The sequence below is a fragment of the Typopeltis vanoorti genome, chromosome 20, assembly GCF_054136105.1.
Source record: "Typopeltis vanoorti isolate ZY-2024b chromosome 20, IOZ_Tvanoo_1.0, whole genome shotgun sequence".
Lineage (NCBI taxonomy): Eukaryota > Metazoa > Arthropoda > Arachnida > Uropygi > Thelyphonidae > Typopeltis > Typopeltis vanoorti.
This window is the reverse complement of record NC_143568.1, coordinates 100,152,305-100,178,450: the sequence shown is the minus strand read 5'-3', so window position 1 is coordinate 100,178,450 and position 26,146 is coordinate 100,152,305. Positions and strand designations below refer to the sequence as shown.

Genomic DNA, 26,146 nt, shown 5'->3' with positions numbered 1-26,146 from the left:
TTCAATTCATAATAGATATCAAATAATTTATAAATGAAAATGTATGTATGTGTATATATACATTGAGCTTAATGTACTGAAGATGCCTGTGACACACAGGCAAAAATTATACTATTAAATAATCTTTGTACGTGAGTTTTTTCCGTTCTTAAGAAACATTAATGGAATTAGACTGACGGATTACAGAATTACTGAGGGAGCCTCTATATTATGTCTGTAAATTGTGCATGTTCTCCTTGCCAATTTGCCTGTTTTGTGTAATGAAAAACCCAAATTTCCAGAAGGTAACATCCTATCACCTGCATATGAAAAGCTAACTCACTCTTATTTGAAATGCCCATACAAAGGTGAGCCTCCAAAACTCAGGTGGTATCAAGAAAGCGCTTTAGTTGGAAATTTTGACTTGGGTTCAAATTCTATCTGAGAAATGAACTTTTAATTTTTTATTTATTTTTTTTATTTGTCATCTGAATGTGAGTTATCCAATTTCATATGAGATGGCAAGGTTTTTCATACCTCAAAACAGCAGACTGGCCAGAACTAGCTGTAATTTTGAACATCCACAACCTCATAAAGGTTCTTTGCATCCTAGATGGCATTAGGAGCTTGGTCTTTCTACTCGAACGGATTTTGAGCTAGCAGAGGAATTGTAGAAATACTATGGCGACACAACTGTTGTTACTGAGACATAAAAGATTAAAACAGGTTAGGTTAATAATGAAATACTGCTAAATAGCAACTGCAAGATGGTATATTTGGGCAGTAATGACCAGGGAAAATAATGTGTAGCTGTAGTATTTTGCCCTAAATGTGAACAGAAACTCTTTCAGTGCTAGTGGAAAATTTAAAAATAGGAAATTTAATATTAAGACTTATTTGTCTGTAGGGTCCCACAGAAACTTCTGCTAATTAATAAATAGAGACATTTTTCCACTTCATTAGTGAAAACATAAGGGAGCAAAAAAATGAAAAGAAATGGTTCGTTCTCATTGGAGATATAAATGTCACATTAGGAAATTAATACCAGATCTTTAGAAATGTTTTGGGAAAATTTGGAGGGAAAAAAAAAAGTGAAGTTTATAACAAAGAACAAAGTGTCTTCTTGATTTCTATTCAGGATGTGGAAAGTAATCATGATGTCATGTTCCTGTGTAAAGATGTGCATAATTCACAAGGAGTGAGCATACAAGAAATAAGAAAAGTTATTGACTATATTGTTTTTGATAATGATATTGCCATGTTCATTCAGGGCACAAAGTATCCTGAAAGAAAAATGTATCCTGTTATGAAAAAAGTAGTGATATTGAGTTTTCAGCAGAATAAGAATGAATATAATAACAAAACGAAAAGTGACTATGAACGTCTTAAAAAATAAATTAAGACTTCAGCAACTTGCAGGGGTAAGTCAGTTGATGGTGAGAGTGTTTGCAAGGATGGAAAAATCAATACTTTATAGTTGACTTTAGAAGTTAAAGAGGTAGCCCTGAAAGCATTATGGGATACTAGCAACCAATGCCTCAGCCTCTGTATAGAAGTAGTCTAGATGTGAAGATACTTCACTTATAAACATTGCTTACAGGTGGATTAGGGATTAATCAAGAATATAATTTCTTGGCAAGTTTAATTTAATTTGTAACCAAGTGGGAAAACTTTCTATGATGTTCGATTGCAGTTTACTTGGTTCATTAGCACATCAGTCGCTTTCAGGAACAGCGTGATTTAAACTGGGATCTGTGTACTAGCCTGGTGTTCTTCTACCTGATGAAATAGGCTTCATTCAAAGTATGCTGTGCTAGTCTTCCTTTTGGTTGCTCATACCAAATATATACTTTTCACATTCTTTTCTTCTTCTTACTATGATCCGTCCAAAGTACTGGATCCTAGAATAGTTCTCGATCCCTCTTGAACCATACTATATATACATCATATTCTTACCTTAAAGGTACAACAGATAACCTGGGCTTGCTCCTAAAACAACACAAAATCATAACAGCCTACAAACCTCTGGACAAAGTCTCTGTTTCTCAGACAAATCAAGGACTGCCACTATCACCTGCCATTGTGGAATCCAGTACTTTGGACAGATAGTATGGCCTACCATGGTAAGAAGAAAAGAACATAAAAAGCATATTTGCTGTGGACAACCAAAAAGTGTACTAGTACAACATGGTTTGGATGACTATTTCATCAGGTGGAAGAAAACTAAGTTACTACACAGATTCCAATTTAAATCACAGACTGTTCCTGGAAGTGGCTCATATGCTACCGAATCCAGTAAACTTAATAGAACTGATTATGTAATCGTATATAAATCTTGGCACCCTCTTATCCACCCAACAGCAGTAATCACAGAACATCATTGCATAGAGTACCATTGTTGCCCCCCCCCCCCAATACACGACTGTGCATGTTATGGAAGTTATTTTTGATTTTCAATCTCCACTGACTGTGTGCCTTTGATGTAAATATTTAATTTAGTAGTAAATTATTTTCATTCCTGTTTCTGCATGGTTTTTATTCCATAAATTTCAACATGGATCATCCTATTTATACCACATTCCACGACTCAGAACAGTCGAGACTTGCAGAACATGCATCTCCACTAAATATCAAGTCTTTCAGTAAAAGATTAGTACTTCACAAAAGTGGTAATCTTATGGAACATATATACAAAGAAAGTCGTGAGTGAAACTTTGCCTTCACCATCTGAATCTGAACAGAAATGATGGTCTGAAATTATCCCTGTTATGGGAAATAGTTCACACCTAAGTCAGTAGTTTTTTTTTTTTTATTAATAAACAATACTTTGTCTCATGTTTAAAATTGTACAGTGAGGACCTTAATGTACTTTACACTGTTCCACTATATCATGTATAAGTAGCTCATGCATTTTCATTGTTGAGTCTTCTAATTTTTCACTTGTTTACTTTGAAAGTCATACTGAAGATGCCCAGACACTAAGGCAAAAATTCTATGCCAGATAAATGCTCACTTAAGTTATTCTGCAGTTAGATGTTATTTATAAAAATGTTAATATTTTGTTAGTAATGGGCTTTTCAGTTCAATTCAATTCCATGAGTATATGCCAAGGTAGGAATGTGAGTTTGTCTTTTTACTAACATAAAGTCTCAGCTGTGCTTAGGCATTTGCCATTATAGGTCTTGTAGTTTTCAACAGGTATGTATATCTGTTTACTTGCTTTCCTTAAATTATTGATAATTGAGTTGGATGCTTCATGTTGTTTTTTGTGACACATGAGGTAAACATAAATGATGGGTAACAGCTGCTGTGTTTTGTTTTGTTATGATGTGAGCAAGATATTGAATTTGGTGCTTATTGGAAATAGGAAATCTGGCAACTACATTTATAGTAATCTCTATGAATAACTTACCTGTTATAAGCTCATAGCTCTTTTTGAATAAATCCTGTGTTGAAATAATAAAGAGTTTGATCATAAATGTGATTTTTAACATTTTTTGGAATGTACAATTCAGATGATTTAATTTCAAAAATTTTTCCAAGTTTTCTACTTATTGAAATTTATTTATATGATAAAATTGTTATAAATAGCTGTTTAATAAAACAGCCATAGAATATTGTTCTTTAATTAATAAATTATGTTTTACAGATGAGGAATCAGAGTGCTCAGAATTTCACAACGTTCTTCAGTTGGAAGTATGTGGAAATGGAAATTCACCACTAAAGATAATGCAACTAGAAAAATCAGTGAATATGGTATATTAATCTGTATTGTTATCATATTCATCAGTTAGATAATGAAGTATTGTGAAAGAAGCATTTCTGGATTATCTTCATAATTTAAATTAATTGCCATTTTAAAAATTTGATGTCCTTCCTTTTCCATTCAAGACACTACTTCTTATCTTTACATCTCCTAATACCATTTAATTTCCAAATCACCTAACCTTAGAATGCTGCTCAAACATTTGGAATGCTCTGCCAAAAACCTCTCTTTGAATGCCGAATATGAATGCTATCCAGATAATGGCAGATCTTATTGGATCCCTCTTCTTTTTTCTATAGGTGATTCCATGGGTATTATGCCTCATTTAGAGAAAAGTAGAAGAATGGTAGTGGTGATGGCCAATTTGGCTGCCACCATTCTTCTACTTTTCTTTAAATTTGTAAAACAGATGCTGATCCACCACATATTCATCCACAGCCTTACCGAACCAAACCAATTTCTCACCTCCTCTTTCATTCCATCTACTTCTGTTTTTTGGAAGCATCCATCTCCATTTTATTTCTCCCTCCCCCAACTATTTCAACATAATCACTTACTGTCAAATGGCAGTGTTATGTTATAAGTTTTGCAACCTGTTATGTATGGAATTGATATTATACTAGGTGTGACGATTTAATTCCTGGAATGCACCTGTAAAACACCTACATTCGGAACTATACATTAGTGGCTACTGTTGTCTTCAAAGTAAAGTAATCCCCTTGGGCATTTATACACTGGTTTAATTAAGTCTTTAATTTTGGAAACAGCTAGAAATCACAGGGAGCTAAGTCAGGTGAATAAGCAGGATGACCTAATTCGGTAATCGATTTTTTGGCCAGAAACTCTCTCACGATGAGCGCACTATGGCTTGGCACATTGTCATGATGGAAGGCCACAATTCAGGTCTTTTTCCCCAAACAGAATCTTGTAATCTTTTCAACACCTCTAAATAGGTGCTGAAAATGACTGTTCATCAGTCATTAATCACACACTTAATCATATGTCAGACCGTACCAAATCTCACACTCTGTTCACATTTGCGTCCGTCATTTTTGTTTTTGGCTGCTCACTTCTTTCGTCATTGTTCACATCTTCTCACCCACCTTTTAATCTCTTATGCCACTCAAAGACACTTGACTTTTCAGAGCATCCACACCATATGCCACTTTCAACAGCTCCAATATTTGATGTTAACATGCTGCTCCAGGTTTTGATGACACATTTTTATGCCAAAGTTTATGTGTAGATCTCTATTGTTTTTGCAATAGCCAACTAGCAGATGGTTCTATCGGCTTGAGGTTTGCACACACATTAGTTAAAAGATGTACAAAACACGATTACTCACATGACTCCAACCAAATCACTACACGGCATTCTGGGAATTAAATTGTCACACCTCGTATATTAAAAAAAAAAATAAAGACTAGTATGTATGTGATTTCTGTAAGAACCACCAACCTTTAGTTTAATGTTTTAACTATTGTTAAAACATTGTTAGTGTGAATCCTTGACTAAATCTTTTATAGCATATTTCAGTGAGTAATGATTTTGGGAGAGTATGGTGTGTGAGGTGGAGGTCAGCAGGATGGGATATTTAGTGATGTTGCTATAAGTCAGGGAATACAGAAGTTAAAGAGCAGAAGATGTTTAAGCAGTTGAATTTGGCATAACATGTGAACATTATGGGAGATTTTATGTTAGGCCCACACATGAGAGGTTGATTGATCAACCTATAGTACATAGTACCATGTATGGGTAACTGCAGCAGTATAAATGGGGAAGAAGAAACAGCATGTGTTAGTAATAGTATGAAATTTTTGGAATTCTTGAGGGGCAAATGTCTTAGGCAAGTAGTAGAAGGAACATAAGGTTCAAGAGTTTTGAATTTGGTCCTGTAACTTAGATGTCATCCTTCTCCCTGGTTGGAGAAAACAACAATGTAGTCTTGACTTGGGGGATGAATAGACATGCAGTATCAAGGAGAAAGGAATTTATTTGTGAATTATAAGACAGGTGATTATCATAAACTACTTCTGCAGTTCCATAGATGGAAGAATTGGAAGGACGTGATATCACCAGTGCATGTGAGCTAGTGAAGAAATATTTATTAACAGCCATGACAAGTTGTATATTTCAAGTCAAAAGAGAACATGGTTTGATGTAAATTGGATGACTAACGATATCAAACAGGAACTACAAATGAAGAATTTATGGAAAAAGTATATAGAGAAGGGTAGAGGCCAGTTGCATGATGAATATATGACTCAGGCCAGGAAAGTAACTAGCATGGTTGAATATAAGGTGAGATTCAAGGAAAATCCAAAGGTATTCTTTCATTATGTAGTAAGGAAGAGAAACGATTGTGGGAGAATGACATTGTTAGAAGAAAGTGGGAAGTAGAGTGACTAATGTAGAAGACACACTGAAGTTGTTTAATGACCACTTTATTGGAGTATTTCATCCTGGAAAAATAAGTTTTATTACCAGAGGCATAGGAAGAGTTCAAGGTTTTAGAATTACATGAGGAGAGTGTATTTCAAATACTAAGTGCTTTGGATGTCAATAAGGCATTGGGAATGGATGGGATTTTGTCACCTGTTTTAAGAGAATGTGCTAAAGAACTGATTGCTTCATTGACTTGACTTTTCAGTGAGAGTCTGGTCAATAATGAATGGTGCCCAAGGAATGGTGGCAAAATGATACTTTCAAACTACTTCTGAAGTTAAGATTTTGGAAAAATTAGTTACAGATGGTATACAGCACTGGGCAGATGAGAGTAATGTTTTCTGTGAGGGAAAGCATGGATTTTTTTTTGTTAAGGAGCATTGTTTTAGTAATCTGACTGACTTTTATAGTCAAGTAATGAGTGGTTGATGGGGAAAAGGCATGTACTTCCATTTTTTTGGATTTTACAAATTCATTTATCCAGGTACCACATGATAAGTTGATATTTAAGTTACAGAATATAGGTTTAGATATCAGGTTAGTGAATTGGATTTGATCTTTGATAACTATCAAAGAGTTGTGTGTGAGGGAGTGGTACCAAGGAATCAGAAGGTATAAGTGGGGTTTTGCAGGGGAGGGGGGGGTCAGTACTTGGAACCTGTATTGCTTAACCTTTATATCAATGATATTATCAGTGGATGCGGGGAATATTGAGACGTTTTCAGATAATATGAGGCTTGGAAGGGTTATTTGTAATAGTGCCAATATTGTAGTCCTTTAGGATGGTTGGAATAAGCTGTACAGATGGGCTAATGAATGGATGTCATTTTACATTCTGATTCATTTGGGATCCATTGATGGAAGGCTGCATATTCTGTTGGATGAACTGTACTGGAGGAAATAAAGGACCTTGGGGTGATTGATAGAAACTTGGAAGTTTGGGTGACATATCACAAAGTTGGTGAAGATAACCCAGAGAATTGCTGCGATACTGAGAAGGATAATGACCAGGAGATAGAAGAGTGGTGATTCCTTGTATAAACCCTGATCAGACCATATCTGGATTATTATGCTCAGATTGTCTGGAATTCAAAGAGGATAAATATCAGACCACATCTGAATTATTTTGCCCAGACTGTCACTGGGATTCAAAGGGGATAAATTAATGTTAAAGAGGATGCAGAGGCAGATAACAAAAATTGATATCAGGACTGTAGAGTTAGCTATGAGGATAGACTGAAGATGTGGACTGTAGAGGTTAGTGGTAGAAGAAGGAGAGGTGATATGATTGAGACATTTAAACTGTTGAGAAGTAGTTGGGATTGATAGTGGGAATTCTTTTGTATGGTAGAACAAGGGGAGATAGGGAGTGAGGACATGGAGTGATGAATGGAAGAGGTGAGCAGCAGCTTTCTTGCATGGAGGGTAGTAGTACCATGAAATGTATTGTTGCCTGATAAGGCAGTGAAATCACAAATGATGAATGAGTTTAAAGAGTGGCATGATAGACTTTGTATTATCTAAGATGGGCCTCAATGATGAGTCTTGTGACTCCATAGAGATCCTGAATAATAACAGGCTAGATTCAATATTGAAATTATAGTGTTAATTAATATCCATAACAGAAGTGTTTCTCTCATGTATACTTGATATCATGTATCACAAAAAGTATTTAGTGAGGATGTTTGTTTATCAGGACTTATTCCTGATACAATAAATTAATAAATATGAGTAATAATAATAAATTAAATTTTTTGTTATATCAGATATGAGTAGACTAAGTGACCATTTTCATTGAAAATTGTTCTTATTTTGATTAATTTTAGTACTTTTTTAAATTTATAGAAATTTCCAGTATTGGTGGTTCATCAAGCTGTATTTGATATTGAGCAGTATGTTCATGAAATGGCACAAAAGTTATGTACTGAAGCAGGAAAAAAATATTTGGCATTCAATGATTATGATGTACAGTTAATTGATGTAAGTAAGAATTTTCAATAAAACCTATTTTAGTACAGTTAACTCTCACTATAGTAAACTCATAGAGACTACAAGAATATTTGTTATAGTTGATGGTTTTTCGCATTGAATTTTCTTTCGAATAGCATTGTGCTTGTGAAGCTTCAGTTAGGACTCTTATTGTGTGTGAAATTGTTATAATGGTTATAATAAAATGTTATAATGTTTGCTATAGAGAAAGTTGACTGTGCCTTTTAAAAATGAAAAATAGGGGACATTATTTAAGAGATCACATTTATGCTTTAATTATGTGAAGGGAAACAGTGAGTTGTAGTGGAATTGTGTGCCCTCCCACAATGAGTCCTTGGACTCCATGCAGGTAACACGTAATAATAATAATAATTATTATTATATTGCATTTCTCTACCTTTAATAATAATGTTTAGATTTGGTTGCATCAATTATGAGAGATAAATACAATTATAGCAAGTAACCGAAATGTTATGAGGGCTATGGGATGAATGCCAGCTCTGAGAATTAATTGAAAGAATGTAGATTTATGGAGTTTAGTAAATAGCAAGAAATACCGGACTGGAATATGACAGAAAGTTGGTGTAAAGAAGAGAGCAGATATTTCTTTAGAAAGGGTAGATGTGTGAAAATGCATTAGTACAGGACACATGTATTAATATTGAATGAATTTACGAGAAAGCATAAAGGCATAGCATTGATTCATCACCATCAAATTCCTGACATGTACCCTCAAGGGGTGTACAGGATATGATAGTACTACATGAAAAACTTACACCATTACTAACTTCCTATCTACAATTTTCCTCCAAATCAATCTGTTACCTGCCAAGACTTCAACATTATCAGATCTTATATTTTTGTCTTCTAAGCCACTTTTTACTGTATCAATCCACCTATATCTTGGTCTTTCTCTGGGTCTTTATCCTGCCAACCTGGCATAGAACACTTGTTTTGCTAATCTTTCCTCTCCCATTATGTTTAAATGAGCATACCACTGAGATTAGCTCTGCTAACACATTCCTGGATGCTAACAACATTAAGTTCTTTCCTAATATCCTCGTTTTCAATATGACATTGCCACTGATGCCATCTGTTTACCCCACTAATCTTTCTCAGGACTCTCATATCTGTGGTCTCTAGTCTTTGATCTAGTGTTTTATTTCTAACCCAGCTCTCAGATCCATAAGTTAAAATTGGTTTGAACACTGTCTTGTATACATTTAATTTAGTGTTTTGACTAATTTCTCTCTTATTCCATGTAAATTTATTCACTCGACTTCCTACCATACCAGGTTTGTTGATTCTGTTGTCTATTTCCATATTTCATTTACCATCTTCACTAAAAATCGTGCCTAAGTAGCTGAAATGTTTTACTTGTTCTATAGGTTCTCCATTCACAATGCAGTTAATATTTTCAATGCTTCTGCCTATTTTTATTGTCTTTGGCTTGTTATTGCTGACCTTCATACCAAACCTATTACAAGAGTTATTCAATTTATTCAGGGAATCTTGCAGACTTGTAGTAGATTTATTTAGAAATGTAACATCACCTGCATAGAGTAAAGAGCTAAGATTAACATCTCCAATTTTAATATTAGGTTTAATACCACTTTCCTTCATAATGTGATTCATATAGATAATGAATAACAGAGAGGATAACGTATATCCTTGTCTGATTAAACCATCTTCCTGTACTTTCTTCAATTCTATAGCTGCTGACTTACAACTCAAATAGCGACTAAGCATTGCTTGATATAATGCTCCATTGATACCATACAACTGTAGCACTTTGAACAGCTTCTCTCTTGGCACCATGTCATATGCCTTTTCCAGATCTACAAAACTTAAATACAGATCTTTGTTATATTCCCACGATTTCTCAGCTGTTTGTCATATCGTGAAAATTTGATCCTGACAGCCTCTATTTGGCCTGAATCCAGCTTGTCCTTCACCAATTGACATTGACACCATACAACTGTAGCACTTTGAACAGCTTCTCTCTTGGCACCATGTCATATGCCTTTTCCAGATCTACAAAACTTAAATCCAGATCTTTGTTATATTCCCACGATTTCTCAGCTGTTTGTCATATCGCGAAAATTTGATCCTGACAGCCGCTATTTGGCCTGAATCCAGCTTGTCCTTCACCAAGCTTCCCTTCTACAATCCTTCTCAACTGTTTCTCAAGTATACTTGAATAAATCTTACCAGAACACTCAATAGGGAAAACCTCTGTAATTCTCACATTCAGTTTTATTTCTCTTTTTATATATGGGTACTATGAGAGCTCTACTCCAATGATCTGGAATTTGTCCCTCTGTCCAAGCCTTCTGAACTATGCAGTGCAACCACTGTTAGACTTTTATACTCCCATACTTCAGCATTTCTGGTTGAATATCATCTACTCCTGCTGCCTTTCCACATTTCAGGCTTTTGATGACTTTTTCTCTTCAAGTATGGATATGTATTCCTGATTGCATGCCTGGTTAGTGTTTTTAACTACGGTGCTGTCAAAAATGTCAAACAATCTAAATGATTGTTTCGTTTAGCAATTTTTCGAAGTAATTACTCCATGCATCAAGGATATCTTTTTAACCAGTTTTCATGTTACCTTTTATTATCTTTAATTCCTTTTACAGCACTCTTTCCTCCATTTCTGAGCTTTTTCAACAGCCTCCAGAATATTTTGCCACCTTCTTGATATTTATTTTCTATGTTCTTATCAAAGTCTTCCTATGACTTTTGTTTAGCTAGTTTTACATGGTTTTTAGCTTTCTTACATTTGTCTCTATATTCTCTAAGAGCACAAGCTGACTTATTTGCCAGGAACTTTTGATATGCTTTCTTCTTTTCCTTCACTGCCTCTTTAACTTCCTGTGTCCACCATGGGGGTTCTGATGTTTCTCTCCTTGCAGACAACCTTACCACATACCTCTCTGACTTAATCAATCAATGTTTTCTTCTGGAGTTGTGCCACTGACTCTCCAAGGTTTGGTTCCTGTTCTCAAACCCTTTCATTTTTTCATTTTTAAAATACACAAACTCTTTCATAATGTTTGTGTATTTTAGTCTATAGTTTACATCTGAGAGCTGCTCATCTTTTATTCGCTTTAAAACTTTCTTACATGTTTTTATTTTCAGTATGAAATTCAATTTTATCCTGCTCAAGACTAAATGGTGATCACTTCTAATTTCAAATCCTCTGGATGCTCTGGTGTCCTGCACTAGTGGAAAAACATCACTATCAAGAATAACATAGTCATTGAGTCTTTTCTTATTCCTTGCCTCTTCTCTCCATAAATTTGTGCACATTTTTATATTGAAACATTGTGTCAGTAATAACCAGTCCTGAGCAGAAATCCAACAAGTATTTGCCATTATTGTTAGCTTTGCTCTTTTCTCCAAATTTTCCCAAAATGTTTTGTTATTTTGGTATTGATTGTATAATAATAATATGGTTTACATGCATGTCTTTAAACACTTTGGTTTTGTTGGCGGGGGTGGTGGTGTTGGGGGGGGGGGTATTAGGCATTTCTAGATTTAAAGGCTATTTGTTAAGTGAAAATGTTAACTTTTTTTAGCAGTTCTTTTTATATGAATAAAATATGTTGCCATTATACATACATTTGTTAATATTACCTTTGATATAAGATCTTAGTTATTAACATTTTATTGTCATCAGCTATTAGCATCAGCTTCTGGGTGACATAATCATCAAACATTTAAAGATTCCATATTTATTTATTTATTCTTATGGTAAAAGGAATATAGAACAGCTACAGGTCAATGTCCAGTCTTGAAAGCCAATCCAAGGCGTCATCTGTCACCTTGTGAATGCCCTATAGGCCACCACCATGAAATTGCGCCTTGGGCAATTGTTCACAACATGAGTAATCATCTGAGCCACGGGAGAGCAATCACAATAAGGGCTGTCTAACAGCCTCCATTTATGTAGTAGGTAGCCACATCTGCACTGGTTAGTTCTGATCCTGTTGATTGATGACCAAATCTTCCTAGGAAGAGCAAAACCATGCTGCAGAGCACAGGGATCTTCTATCAGGAAGCCGTTTGTTGGGAGATTGTTGGACCAGTATTCTCTCCACATGTCAGGCGTTCATGACAGGGCAACTGAAGAGAGTTCATCCATGGATCAGAAAGGCTTTCTAGATTTTAGGTGAAGACTAGATGGATTTATGAGAGTCTGGTGCAGAGGCAGGAGTGGGTTGCTCATTGCTTTATGAGATTCTTTAATTGAGGCTTGTCTTCTTCATATGTTTGGTGGAGCAATGTTAGATAGGACAGGCAGCCAGGAGAGAGGGTGCTTCTCACTGTCCCACTGATTGTGCTCATGGTAGAGTTTAGCTGGGTGTCTATAATATTAGTGTGTGCACTTCTTTCCCAGACAGAAGAATATTGGGCACAATATTCTGCTACAGAGAATGTGAGGGCTAGTGCAGACGACCTTAGGACTTCTGCACCACAACCCCAGGTTGTTCCAGCAAACCTTGAAATGATATTGTTTCTTGTTTTAATTTTGTTGGACAGGTTGGTGATGTGCTTTTTATAGGTTAGGCTTCTGTCCAGGCTCACTCCAAGGTATTTCAGGTGAGGCTCGTATTCTACCATTTTTCCACAGAAAGGAAGGTTGAGGTGTCAATTCGCCTCTGCATTGTTCAGGTGAAATACTGTGGACACAGTTTTTGTTGGATTTGGCTTCAAGTACTACTGCTTGAAGTACTCTTCCAGGATGTTCAGGTCTTTGTTCAAGGTTGATTTCAGGTTGGCAAAGGAGGTAGATTGATGTAGGATTTCTAGGTCATCAGCATACGTATACTTATTTGATCTGGTATGTGGTAAGTCGTAGATGTTAAAGAGTAAAGGGGATAACACAGAGTCCTGTGGGAGTCTGTTCTGAAGGGTGACTCCATATTAAACTAGGAATAACATTTTTTTTAACTTGTGGAAAGAAAGTTCTGATATGGGTTCTCCACTGCCCACCACATGCCAGAGCAAACTTTTTTTTTTGGGAAGCAAATTTGGATACTAACACTGTATCCAACTTTGCTTCCCAAATTTTAAAACCTTACACTTTGCAACATTAAACTCATCTATTCAGACAGTCTATTCAAGTCCTCTTGCAAGGCTACGGCATCTGCTCTATTGCTCATAACCCTCTCCAACTTTGCATCATCTTCAAACAACTGTATATCACCATTCATGTCCTTTCCAATGTCATTTACATGCAAATTTAACAAGAATGGCTCCAAAAGACCCCTGGAGCACACGACTAGTGACTTTCCTCTTCTGAGATATCACCTCCCCATACATAACCGGATAGGTATCAGACTGGCTGTCTAATACCTATCAAACACACTAATCTACTTTTCACCCCCATCTATTGCAATATAACTACTAGCTTGTCATGTGGTAATTGAAAGCCTTTGCAAAATCTAAATCAAGAGGGATGCTTATACTACTGTATGAGCATTCCCCTTGTCCAATGTATTCATCACCTTGTTATAATAAGTTAGCAGATTACTAAAACATGATCTTCCTTTAGCACACCCGTCCATTAAAGAGAATTCTGCTCCTGTCAACCTGGTTCTGAATCCTTGTCCTTACTGGTTTCTTTAACAACCTGACTACAACTCCAGATAAGCATTTGCCTTCTTTCCATTCCTTTGGAATGTGAGCCAATCTAAGACTCATGTTAAAAAATTAAGTTAAAGCTGTTAATTCTCTGGAACATTCCTTCAAGACATGCAGTGATATACCATCAAGTACCATGGCCTTGATGACATCGAGTTTACTCAATCCCTCATATAACTCCTGCTCTCACCATCATTGGTTCCTCTCCCATTCCCACTCTCAAGTTTGGCATCATGTTTCAATCACAAGGATGGAATACTCTAATGAACTGCTCATTTAACACATCTGTTATATCCTCCTCATTTTAAACACATCTGCTATATGGCCACATATCAAAAAAACTCCCTATGATTTCCTTTATCCTCATTTGCTAACTGCTGTTCATACTTCGCTTTTGCTAACCTTACTAAGCAAGTCACCTTCTTTGTTGCTTTTTTGTACTCCTCATATAACTGATTATTGCCACTTATCTTGTTTAGCCTCCACAATTCCTTTTTTTCTTCAAGATTGCATGATTTAATCATCCTCTTCAATCATCCATTTTATGGCTACCTTATTTAATCTCCTGACCTTTGGAATACACTCAGTAATTGCTTCTGCCAGTTAGTTTTCAAGTAGAAACCAAGCAGCATTGATTTTCTTCCCATCCAATTCCCCCATTCCATGCTATTACTGCAATCTGCCTCCTGACTTGGTCATAATCATCTGCCTTATAGTTCCACATATACTTTCTCACTTATGCCTGGCCACCACCCAAGTGATGACTTCATGGTCACTTTCATCAACTGGAGGAAGATATGACACTTCACTTAAAATAGTATCTTCTGATGAGATAATCAAATCCAAGACGCTTGATCCACATGCAGCTTCTGTTATGTACTGCTTAAGATGGTTGATTCTCAAAAATGCAAAGAACTCATTCTCTTTGGTTTCAGACACTGTCTCTTCATTCCAGTCTATATTACAATAATTGAAATTGCCTGTAATGATTACCCTTTTCTTAGCCAGACCAATTTTCTCATTTCCTTCTCACTGCCTCACACATTACCAGGTTTATAGCAAAATTCTACTAAACATTTCATTCTGTCCACCTCCGCTTCACACCATACTGCTTCAAAACCATTTTCACTATTTGCTCCTTGTATCTCCACCGTAGATGAGCACAATTCCTCTACCATCATCAATTAGCACTCCTTCTCCCCTTTTTGCCTTTGTCTGTCTTCATAAAAGACCACATATCCCTCCATTTCTATTACTGTCAAAATGTCATCCTTGTTCAACCATGTCTCACTTATTCCAACAATTTTTAGGTGAATGAACTCTATCAATGCTAGTTTCATTCTCCTTGTGTCTATAACAAGTCTCACTGACCCGGCTTTATCGGATATGGCTGCTCCAACCCCCCCCCCCCCCAGTCCATTCCTCTCTATTATCACTGATATTACCCCCCCCCCCTAAATGTCACTCCCACATCCTTGACTATCTTTCCTTTCTTGTATACTCGCATATCTACTCCGGAAATTATCTACACTTCTCATGTAGTATTTTCCTATCCACCCTGACCTCCCCCTTTTCCCTATCCAATCCACCTGTGTTCCTTCTCTCTCATTCTCTTTACTCGTGCCAATCGCCTATCCTTTTGCAAAGTTGCCTATTTTACTCTGCCACACCGCTTCTTGCTTCCTGAGGTCTTCCATTCACATCAAATCAGATAACACCTTTTTGTTGCCATATTGGGAGTAGGTGAGACCGTTTTAACCCTATCTAACTTTGGAGACTGAGTGGGCAGTTCACTCTCCACTGGTAGCCAATCAGAGATTGGCTGGCCCAAGGCTAATTAATTGGTATGCAGTGAAGAAGGCAGCTAGCAAATGCTGCCATCTCGTGGTCCCTAACCTTTACAGAATATTATTAATGTTTGAAAATAGTGTGGGTTCAACGGCCGATTTTCTTGAGATTATGGGACAAAAAACCTGCTTGCCCGTGCCAGAGATCAACTGACTCGAGAACTAGTTGAGAAAAGGCTTAGAAAATATTCCTCTAGTCAGCGACTAGTATTCGAACGCCTTTTGTCATGCAGTCAAGCTCCATAAAGTGCAAACGCCACTTCTACTGAGCTACACAGGCTAGTATCAGTCATTATTTTCTCTTGCAGCAACAGACTCACACCATATCCATTTAATTGTAGCCCATCTCTTTTATACAACTCTATCCATCCCTCAAATTCATCTTACACATTTACAAAATGAACTCCTTTCTCCTCACACAACTCTACTAGCATATATTCATAAATTTGCTCATCTTCTCAATTCATCATTATCATACCTGGGCAACACATTGACTACCATACCTACCACACTATTATATCTTTTACTCTACTTAACAATCTCTTGACATTCATCTTTATATTCTCCTTGTTACCAGTCAAATCATTTGTACCAACTACCACTACCAACTTTTTTTGCTCATGTACTTCTCTTATCCAATGTTTCAATAACCCTGCTCATTCCACCGCCTGGAAAACAATCTTTTCATTCACTGCATCTCTAATCATCAGATCCTCATACATTGCTGCTCTCAAATCATTCAATATTTCTTTCAAGTCTTTGGTCCCATTCTTTCTCATATTTTCATTTTATCCCAGTAACCTAACCTGTTTGGAAATGCCAAAATATGTGGCATCAGAACTTTTCCCTAAGTGGAGGTGTACAGGGAGAAGGTCTATAAGCGTCAGTGTTCCAGGTGTGTCTTTGTCAAATATGATTAGGTCATATGACTGATATCTCATGTCATGGAGCATTCAACTTACTATTTCCACTATTTGATCATCTTTCGCTAAAAATCTCTTTGTAAAAAGTTTTTTCACATGGTAATAAATTAAACTTGCAATAAAATAAAAATATGGGACACTAAAGCATTATTCTTCCAATAATGCGAAGCATTACCCTTTCAGGCAGTATAATGCTATGCATTGTGGGAAGGGCAAATACCCAGACTGGTTTCAACTTTTATTGAGGTACATTAAAGTGCAGGGATACTTCTCCAAAAACTTGCACAATCCCTCAGATTACCTGACAGTTACCCTGAAGGATCATTTAACTCATTACTCAGGAGTGCCAAGCCCAAACTAGCACCGAGTAGAGCCCTCAGTTTTGGCTCTGCCCAGTGACAGGCCCACCCTATCATCGAGCAAAGCTGCTTGTATCTCAGGGAAAAGCATCCACTAAAGGTTCCACAGGACTACTTCCCACATCCACAGTAAAAAAAACCACATAGTGGGAGCCAAATTTAGAACAGGTTGAATTAATGGAGAACATATATATTTCATATACAAGTAACAAAATGGTTATCACCTTATTGTTAAAATGCTCTTGATCAGAGGTAGTATTAGAAAGATTTTCCCACTTGGTTATAAATTAAATTAAACTTGCCAAGAAATTATATGGCAATTTTCTTGTTTAATCTTTTAACCAAGTGTATAAATTTTGTGTATAAATAAATTTTGTGTATAAATATCTTCACAACTAGGATACTTGTACACAGAGGCCTAATGACTTTATGTCAGTTGCCTTAGTATCACATAATACGAAGCACACATCCTTTCTTATGTGTATGATGCTGTGCATTGTGGGAAAGGACACTACTCAGGCTTATTGGTGTCTTTTCAGTTGCATTGTATCAATTTTTATTGATACAATGCCACTGAAATAACCAAATTGCTGTTATAACCAGAAATCTGTCTTCATGCTCTGTGGTAGAGTGAAGACAACATCTTAGTAAACATCTGGAACACATTCCATTTTTTTGAAGCTCTGCCCAGAGCCTGGATACAATACTATGTGAGATTTAAACTCTCTGGCAGTATCAGTAATTCTGTGGCCTTTTTTCAAGCTTTCCAATAATTCTTCTCCATGTGAAATCATCTAGATGATGTCTTTGAGACATTACAAGATGTCCAAGTCTGCAACTTTATTCCTTCATGAAAATAGTTTCCTTCAAACACAATTCACTCAGTGCAGCTTTTTGCCTTTTATCCTGTTGAGTGGCTGCCACATGATCCCTTTGCATGTGATTCTAAAATTTGAATGTGTACCTGCTTTCTACTCAAAATTGTCAGTTATACAAATTGCCACAAGCTGATTTGTCTGGATTTGCAGTTGTAATCTTCAGAAATAATGTTTGTCCTTAGGTTTTGGACACTCATGTATTTAAAAGCAAAATACTGCTGTCTCCCAGCAGTGTTTTGTCTTATAGCAATGCAGAAAATCTCTTTTGAATGATTCAACAATTCTATTCTATATTAGTGATAGCAACACTGTAGATATTTCATAATTTTTTTATTTTATTTTATTTTTTATTTTAATGTTTATTTTATACACTGAATTTAGCCATTTCGTTACAAATGAAAATTTTAAATCCTGACTCTCTGTAACGCAGAGTCAGGGAAACTAAATTATAAAGGAAGGAATGGTGTGGATATGAGTGTCAGAGCGACAGTGTTATATAACTCTGTTAATGACGGGAATGGGCTTTGTCATGGAAATGTTGACGAGGAGAGAACAATTTCAGGTTTGTGTTCGTCTGGTTCTGACCCATCAAATATGTGCAAAGAGATCTACATATGTAAGGCATTAGAGAAGAATAGAGATCTACAAGTTCTCCAACTGTGTCAGGCAGACTGCAGACAAGACAATACAAAAGAACAAACAGGTAGATTATTATGTTCTGTACATGAATGCTAGGAGTATCAGAAATAAAGGGATAGAGTTTGTTGCCTTAGGCAATATGTTGCAACCTCGGATTGTAGATATGAGTGAGACCTGGCTATCAGAATCAGACCAACTAACTGGTATCGAGCGTCAAGGGTACAGTATTTTTAGGCAGGATAAGAGGAGGGGGTAGTGCTGCTAATGATATTGGAGTTTGTAGTACTGTTACTAACAATATTTCATGTAACAGTGAGTTTGAAGTCATCTAATGTGAGATGGAATCTAACAAGATCAATTACATAGTGGGGTATTGTTACAGACCCGGTGAATTGGTTGCTAGTGATAAAGAAATGCAGCACCAAATAGAAAAGATGAGCACAAAAAGAGTAATCATGGGAGACTTTAATTATCTAAATATTGATTGGGTAGCAGTAGAATCTTGTGAGAGGAATGAAAATGCATTTATTGAGCTGCTTCCTCAAGCAGCATTTGAGGGAACTTGAGGGCAAGATTGTTAGATTTGATTATAGTGTCAGAGGGCGTTTCAGTTAAAGACATAACTATTCTGCCTCCGGTTTGTGATAGTGATCATGCAGTACTCACTTGGGAAGTGACTAAGTTTATGAATGTTCCATTCAGAAAAGGTTACATGCTGAACTACAAAGCAGGAAATTATGACCAACTGAGGAGTATACTGAGTTCAGTGGATGGGATCAGTTGCGACAGAAAGAATATCAACAGTGCAAGGGAAGCATTTAAACAATACTTAATTGATGCGATATCAGAATGTGCCCCTAGAGTTCGAAGAATAAATAGAGTAGAAGTCAAATGGATGAGTAATCCATTTTATTAAGCAAGAGATTTGTAAGAAAAGGACAATGTGGAAAGAATACCGTGTATTTTTTCCACATTATGAACGTTATAGTACATAAGGATGATGTCCATTATGAACGTTATAAGCAGCAGGCTAGAATAATCACAACTGTTGAACGTAAAGCAAAGTGTGAGTATGGAAAGAAACTGGCTCTGCATGCTAAGACAATTTACAAGAATTCTATTGATATGCTGCTAGTAAAAGAAAGAATGAATATGAAAGAATAACTCTTCTAAATGCAGATGGTGTGAGGGTTACAGATGCAGAAGAGGTTGTTCGGTTAATGAGTGCCCATTTTGTTAAAAGCTATCAACCTGGCAGTTTGATAGATAACAGTAACAGTGTGTGCAACATTGAGCTCACTGTTACCTCTTCACTAGATGAAGAAACGCAGGTGTATGAGGATGAGGTATTAGAGCTGTTGCACAAATTGAATAAGAATATTTCATGTGACAGTGAGTTTGAAGTCATCTGATGTGAGGTGGAATCTAATAAGATCGATTACATAGTGGGGTGTTGTTACAGACCCGGTGAATTGGTTGCTAGTGATGAAGAAATGCAGCAGTTGATGGGATATCAGCACTTGTGCTAAAAGAGTGTTCAGCTGAACTGGGTATTCCTTTGACCAGGCTGTTTAATATGAGGCTCAGAACAGGGAAGATTCTGCAGGAACAGAAAGAATTTATGGTAATTCCAATGCACAATTGTGGTGCAAAGACCGATTTATCCAACTATCGACCAATTAGTATCTCAGGAGTGGTGGTGAAGATTTTGGAAAAATTGGTCAAGGCTCACATTCAGAAATGGGTAGACAGTGAATCTCTACTTTGCAATGAACAATGTGGGTTTACTAAAGGAAGGTCATGTTTTAGCAACTTGTTCATGTTCTATAACAATGTTACCATTGAACTAGACAAGGGGAATGGATACACCATGATACTTTTGGCTTTTCACAGAATACAGCATGGTAGACTGTTGCATAAATTGGAGAAAATGGATTTGGATTATAGAATATTAGCATGGATAAGAGGATGGCTGGCTGACAGATATCAAAAAGAATGCCTGGTTTATGAACTTCCAAAAGTTCATAAACCAGGCATTCCGTTAAGACCAGTCGTAGATTGTATAGGTTGCCCCACTTACAAAATCTCAAAATTTTTATCAAATTTACTCTCCTCTTCAACTAGAAGAACTGATACTTATATAAAAAATACTTTGGATTTCAAAAATAAAATTTCAGATCTTCACTTGGACATTTCTGATATCATGATCAGTTTAGATGTTGTTTCTTTATTTACAAATGTGCCTCTTTTGGAAAGCATTGAATTACTACAGCAGGAATTTCCTTCAGACATTGTAAATGTATTTGATTTTGTAATAAATTCTGGTTATTTTTCCTTTAAAAATAAGTTGTATCAACAAATTGAAGGAACAGCAATGGGTAATCCTCTTTCTCCTGCTATCTCCAATTTCTTTATGGAACATTTTGAACAATGTATCTTTGACAACATTTCTTCCAGACCTACTCATTGGTTCAGATATGTCGATGACATTTTTGCTATATGGAATGGCTCTTCAGATGAACTTCAACAATTTCTCACTAAGTTAAATGCATTTCATCCTAGGATCAAGTTTACCCTAAAAGTAGAATCAAATAAGCAGTTAGCCTTTTTAGATCTTCTAATTCTTCGCCAACCAGATGGTAACCTACATTTCTCAGTTTATAGAAAGAAGACTCATACAGGCCATTATATCCATGCGGAATCTCATCACCATCCCAGTCAAAAGGCAGGAACTATTAAAACACTGGTTCATCGGGCCCACTCCTTTTGTTCTTCAGACGATCTTTTACAGAAAGAACTACAATATATAACTTCTTCCTTTCTATCTAATGGTTATAAGAATTGCTTCATTAAAAGAACTTTGAGTAGTTTTAATATGTCTTCCTCTTCAAACACAGAAGAAATAACACGCATTACTATCCCTTATGTACAAGGCATCAGTGAACGTATAGCAAAAGTTTTAAAACCACTGAATATTTTTGTTGCCTTTCAACCGTTCAGAAAAATCTCCACCTTTCTCACTTCTCCTAAGGACAAGCTTCCACATCTTAATCATCCAGGTGTCTACCAGATTCCGTGCTCTTGTGGATTATCTTATTTCGGACAAACGGGAAGATCTGCCTCTATTCGACTAGAAGAACACCAGTCTTACATTCAGTACCTTAAACCTGAACAGTCTGGACTTGCAGAACATGCCATTTTAACCAGACATAGAGTTCATTGGAGAAAGACGAGTTCTTCACAAAAGTCAGTATGGGAGTTAGTACTTTACAAATCAGCTAATCTTTCCTAACTTTTTATTGTATCGATTTTTTTTTTTTTTTTTTTTTTTTTTTTAGGAAAGTTATTGACCTTTTTAGTTATCTTACACCAGCTACTTAGGTGGCGCTTTTTGGAATTGTCAGTTATTGTTTAATTTGAGCTTAATGTACTGAAGATGCCTGTGACCCACAGGCAAAAATTATACTGTTAAATAATCTCTGTACGTGAGTTTTTCCGTTATTAATTTTGTATCAATATGTCTACTCACAGTATACCTCTTTTAAAACTTAAGGTTTAAGCCTATTATGGCTATAGGTGCCCACTAGCCTATAGCCATAATAATAAGGTAAACTATTACAAGAATAACCAAGATCTAGTTAGTAAGATACGGGAGGAGCATGGGGCAACTCCGAGGTTTACCAGTGCCATCATCTCTTTACATGGCGTATGGAGCGCAGATAGCTATAAGGACTTAAAACATCTTAGGTTTATACAGAAGGATATAAAAGTTCTTTATTTGAGGGCCCTACAGGGCAGACGGGTGGCATGGCGTTTTACCCTGTGCCTGTTCTAGTTATCGTTGTAAAGGCTTAGGCCTGTATCAAGTCTGGACGAGATGTCTGGACGTGATATAAGGATAGTACTGCCCATAACCAGTACAAAGATTAATAAAATAAATAAATAAATAAATAACAAGTGGTGTACCACAAGGATCAGTGCTTGGTCCACTGTTATTCAGTCTGTACAGTAATGATATTGGGAAGGATTTGATAAGCGACAGCTATTTGCTGATGAATCAAATATAGGTAGGGTAATCAGGAATTCTGCCGATATGCAGTACTTGCAGAATGATATGAGTAGACTGGGATTGTGGGCATGGGAAAATGGGTGTCAGTTCAATGTCAGTAAATGTAAAGTCATTCACTTCGACACGATTAGATATCCAATGTCGTATTATATTGGTGGGATTATGCAAGAAGAAACTGATGCAGCTAGGGATCTTGAAGTGTTAGTAGATAGGAAGATGAAGATCAGGGCCATCTAGTAAAGATTGCAAATACAACTCAAAAGATAAGTTCAATGCTGAAATTAATATTCACATGTAAAGGTAAAGATGCAGAAGGATATAAACATCTGCTCAGAAGTTCTGTTAGTATCGAGACAGAAAAGAATGATAAGAACATTAGTGTGGCCAATTTTCACATATGAAAGTGAGACCTGGATATTCAAGATGAGAGTAAGGCAACAGATAATGGCCTTTAAAATGTGGTGCTATAGGAGAGCTCTGAAAATCCCATGGACAGAACATGTGACAAATACAGATGTCCTATAGAAAATGAGAACACAGAGATATTTATTACAGGAAATGATCCAGAGAAAGATGAGATTAGCAGGACATGTACTGAGAGGTTCAGTAGGACAGAGGATATTAACAGTTTTAGAAGGAAAAATTATGGGAACAGGATCAAGAGGCAAAAAACGAAGGACATGGCTTGAAGATATAAGATCATGGACAGGATCACATGGCTGTGCAGAAACAAAAAGGAAAGCCACCAACAGAGAGAACTGGAAGGACATGGTGCTGCATCCTCTCACTGAGGAAGCTACATGAAGAAGAAGAAGAAAAGTAAAAATGTCATTTTGCCTCTTTACAAAGCCTTGATAAGAGTTCCCACTTGGACTATTGTGTACCTTTCTGGTCTCCTGGTTTTCATTGTGATTCTGATATTGGAGAGTGTGTGTTAAAAATGATATCAGGACAGTGGAATATTGATTATGAAGACGAATTCAGAATTTGTAGACTGCAGACACTAGCAAACAGGAGAAAGAGGGTGATATGATTGAGACTTAGAAAGAAACTTCTGAAAGGTCATGCAGGATTTCAGTTGATGAAATTTTTCAATTTATGGAGGGTGGGGATAGGTCAGTAAGACATCCTTGGAAGCTGAGAATGAATGCTGCTAAGAAGGGGGTGAGGACTAGATTTTCCTTTCATAGGGTGGTGCGTGATTGGAATGGATTGCCATTGGTTGCTCTGAGTGCAGGCGGTGTGAATGAATTCAAGAATAAGTATGATAGCTGGAGTGTGTAGTATGTGGCCTCCGTCAATGAGTCTCTGACTCCCTGGATAATAATAATAATAAATTTTTTTTTTAAATATTTTCTATTTATGAATTGCAGCATACTTTATAAAATATGAAAATTGTATGTGTGTTTGTGTTTTATTTTATTATTTATTTGTAGCTTTGTCCAGCATCAGGTACTGCTGTTATTCTTGTTGTCATGCTTGTTCAAGCTGTTATTGGCAAAAAAGGAGTTGCAAAAGCAGTCAGGTATTGTAATTTCATGACTAAACTAAATTATTGTTGATCTCACACAAATTGTTAACAAGTTATGGGTATATTTTATATTAAAATGAGCCTGATTTAGCGAATTTTATTTTCTAGGAACATGTCTTGTTTTGCCTTTAAGCTAAGAAGAATTACAAATCTACTAGCTTTAAACGTTTTTCAGTTCAGTTTTCCTTATATAAAAAAAAAGTAAGAAAGCTTCTCTTACTTGGAGATAATCCATTAAGCACCGTATTTTGACAGATCTTCACGTATACAGATGACGTTATAGTGGACAGTTTGCTTTAGTAAAGTTCCTTTATGATAGCATTATGCATTAAACTTCAATTGTGGATTTTAACTAGTTTATGCTAATGAGTTTGCTATAGTATGAGTTGATGATATTATACAGAAAATAAATGTGCAGTAATTATTTCTTAATATCAAGAAATGAAATATGGTGTGCTTTTCTCATGTATAACAAAAGAAAATGAATTATATTAATTGATTGAGGGTTTAGTATGTTTATTTTAATGTCTGTAATTATTTAATGAATAGAACTTTTCATTATGGCTTAATTCTTATAAAAATAGAATAATATCATGAAGTAATAGGCCAGTATAGTTCATTGGAAGTGATGTTTGCATTCACAGCACTAGTTTGCCCGAAGAAAGATCTAAGTTCAATTCTAGTTGACAAATAATTTGTCATCAATATCAGCAGCCACCAACGTGAAAGGCTAATAAACCAAATGTACATTTGGTTGGCTGGTAAGGTAAGGTGTAATTAAGTAACTAGCATGCAAATAGTTACTTTTAGAATTTTCTTGTTTGTACATGTTTATAACTTGATAGCTTTCTTTTGGTTTCAGTTATATCAATTATATGAACTTTTTTCAATATATATCAATTTATTTTTGAGTATGATGTATTGTCATTTCAAAAGCATTTTCAGTTTCCTTATTAGAATAATAACATCTTGTCAACAAGCATATAGTCATAAGATGTTTTTAAAGTGATGATCAGTAACTACATACCTCAAAAAGGAAAAAAAAATCATTATTTACGCTAAATAAATACTCGCATGATATGCTGTTAATTAATTTAGTAGCCCTCAGTATCTGCTTGATGTTAAAATTTGATTTTTTTTAACTGTTTGTATAAGGATTGTAAAACCAAAAATAAAATAAATCATATTTAAAAAAGGACTGTTTGCATTTATCAGTTATTTAAAGAGCCATCAACAGAAGACAGTAATTATGATCATTATAACTCCCTTGTTTATGTTACTACTGTGAATAGTGCTCAAGATCAAGCATAGAATTAAATTCTATCAAGATGGTCAGAATGTCAGTTGACAGGAAGTTGGATGTCCAGCAACCATGTATCACCACATTGCACCACTCAGACCTCTTCACTTTTCTCTCCATTAAGCTTGACCATCTTCAATCCAGCCATACTAACAGCAAAGTCCTCTTCTTAGGTGACCTGAATGTTCACAACTCCAACTGGCTACCCTTCTTCAAATCCTACCAATTCCACTGTCACAGAATGCTCCTCCTCTGACCACACCCAGCCTCATGTCCTTTGGCACTATAAAGGTACAAAGTGAAATGACATCTGGAACTACTACTCTTTCCATGGAATAACTATTGCTTCTGCCGTTCTGATTCGGACACCTACACTGAGCGAGTCACAGAAATCATCACACTGACATGAAATTATTCATCCCTCATTCCATCCAAAATTCCAGTTCACTTTCCAAGCCCTGGTTTTTAACAGAAGATGTATGAAAACAGTTGAAGGAAAAAAGTCAGCTTACTACAGGTGGCTTGCATCAAGAACCCCAGCTTCATACTTAGCCTATGCAGAAACAAGCAATAAATGTAAAACAGCTATCAGCATATCCAAATCCAACTTCATAAGGACCAATAGCAGAAAATTTGCCTCTTGTCCAAGCAGAAGCGTGCCTTCTGGTCTCTCGCAAAAGCTATAGGATGCAACTTCTGCTCACTTGTGCTTCCACCTCTCTCTCCCATCCAGATGGCACCACTGCTATAGCACCCAAAGAAAAAAACT

General features: G+C 36.1%; 1 protein-coding gene across 2 annotated transcripts in view; it reads left to right on the top strand.

The window, feature by feature from the left end:
* The window catches only part of LOC150095712 (uncharacterized), a 200,006-nt gene that overhangs the window by 133,664 nt on the left and 40,196 nt on the right, over positions 1–26,146 (top strand). For both annotated transcript variants that reach the window (XM_090410298.1, XM_090410297.1), the window contains exons 7-9: positions 3,629–3,735; positions 8,036–8,170; positions 23,983–24,071. In XM_090410298.1, the coding sequence (XP_090266424.1) occupies positions 3,629–3,735; positions 8,036–8,170; positions 23,983–24,071 (331 nt within the window). The remainder of the gene's footprint in view (positions 1–3,628; positions 3,736–8,035; positions 8,171–23,982; positions 24,072–26,146) is intronic.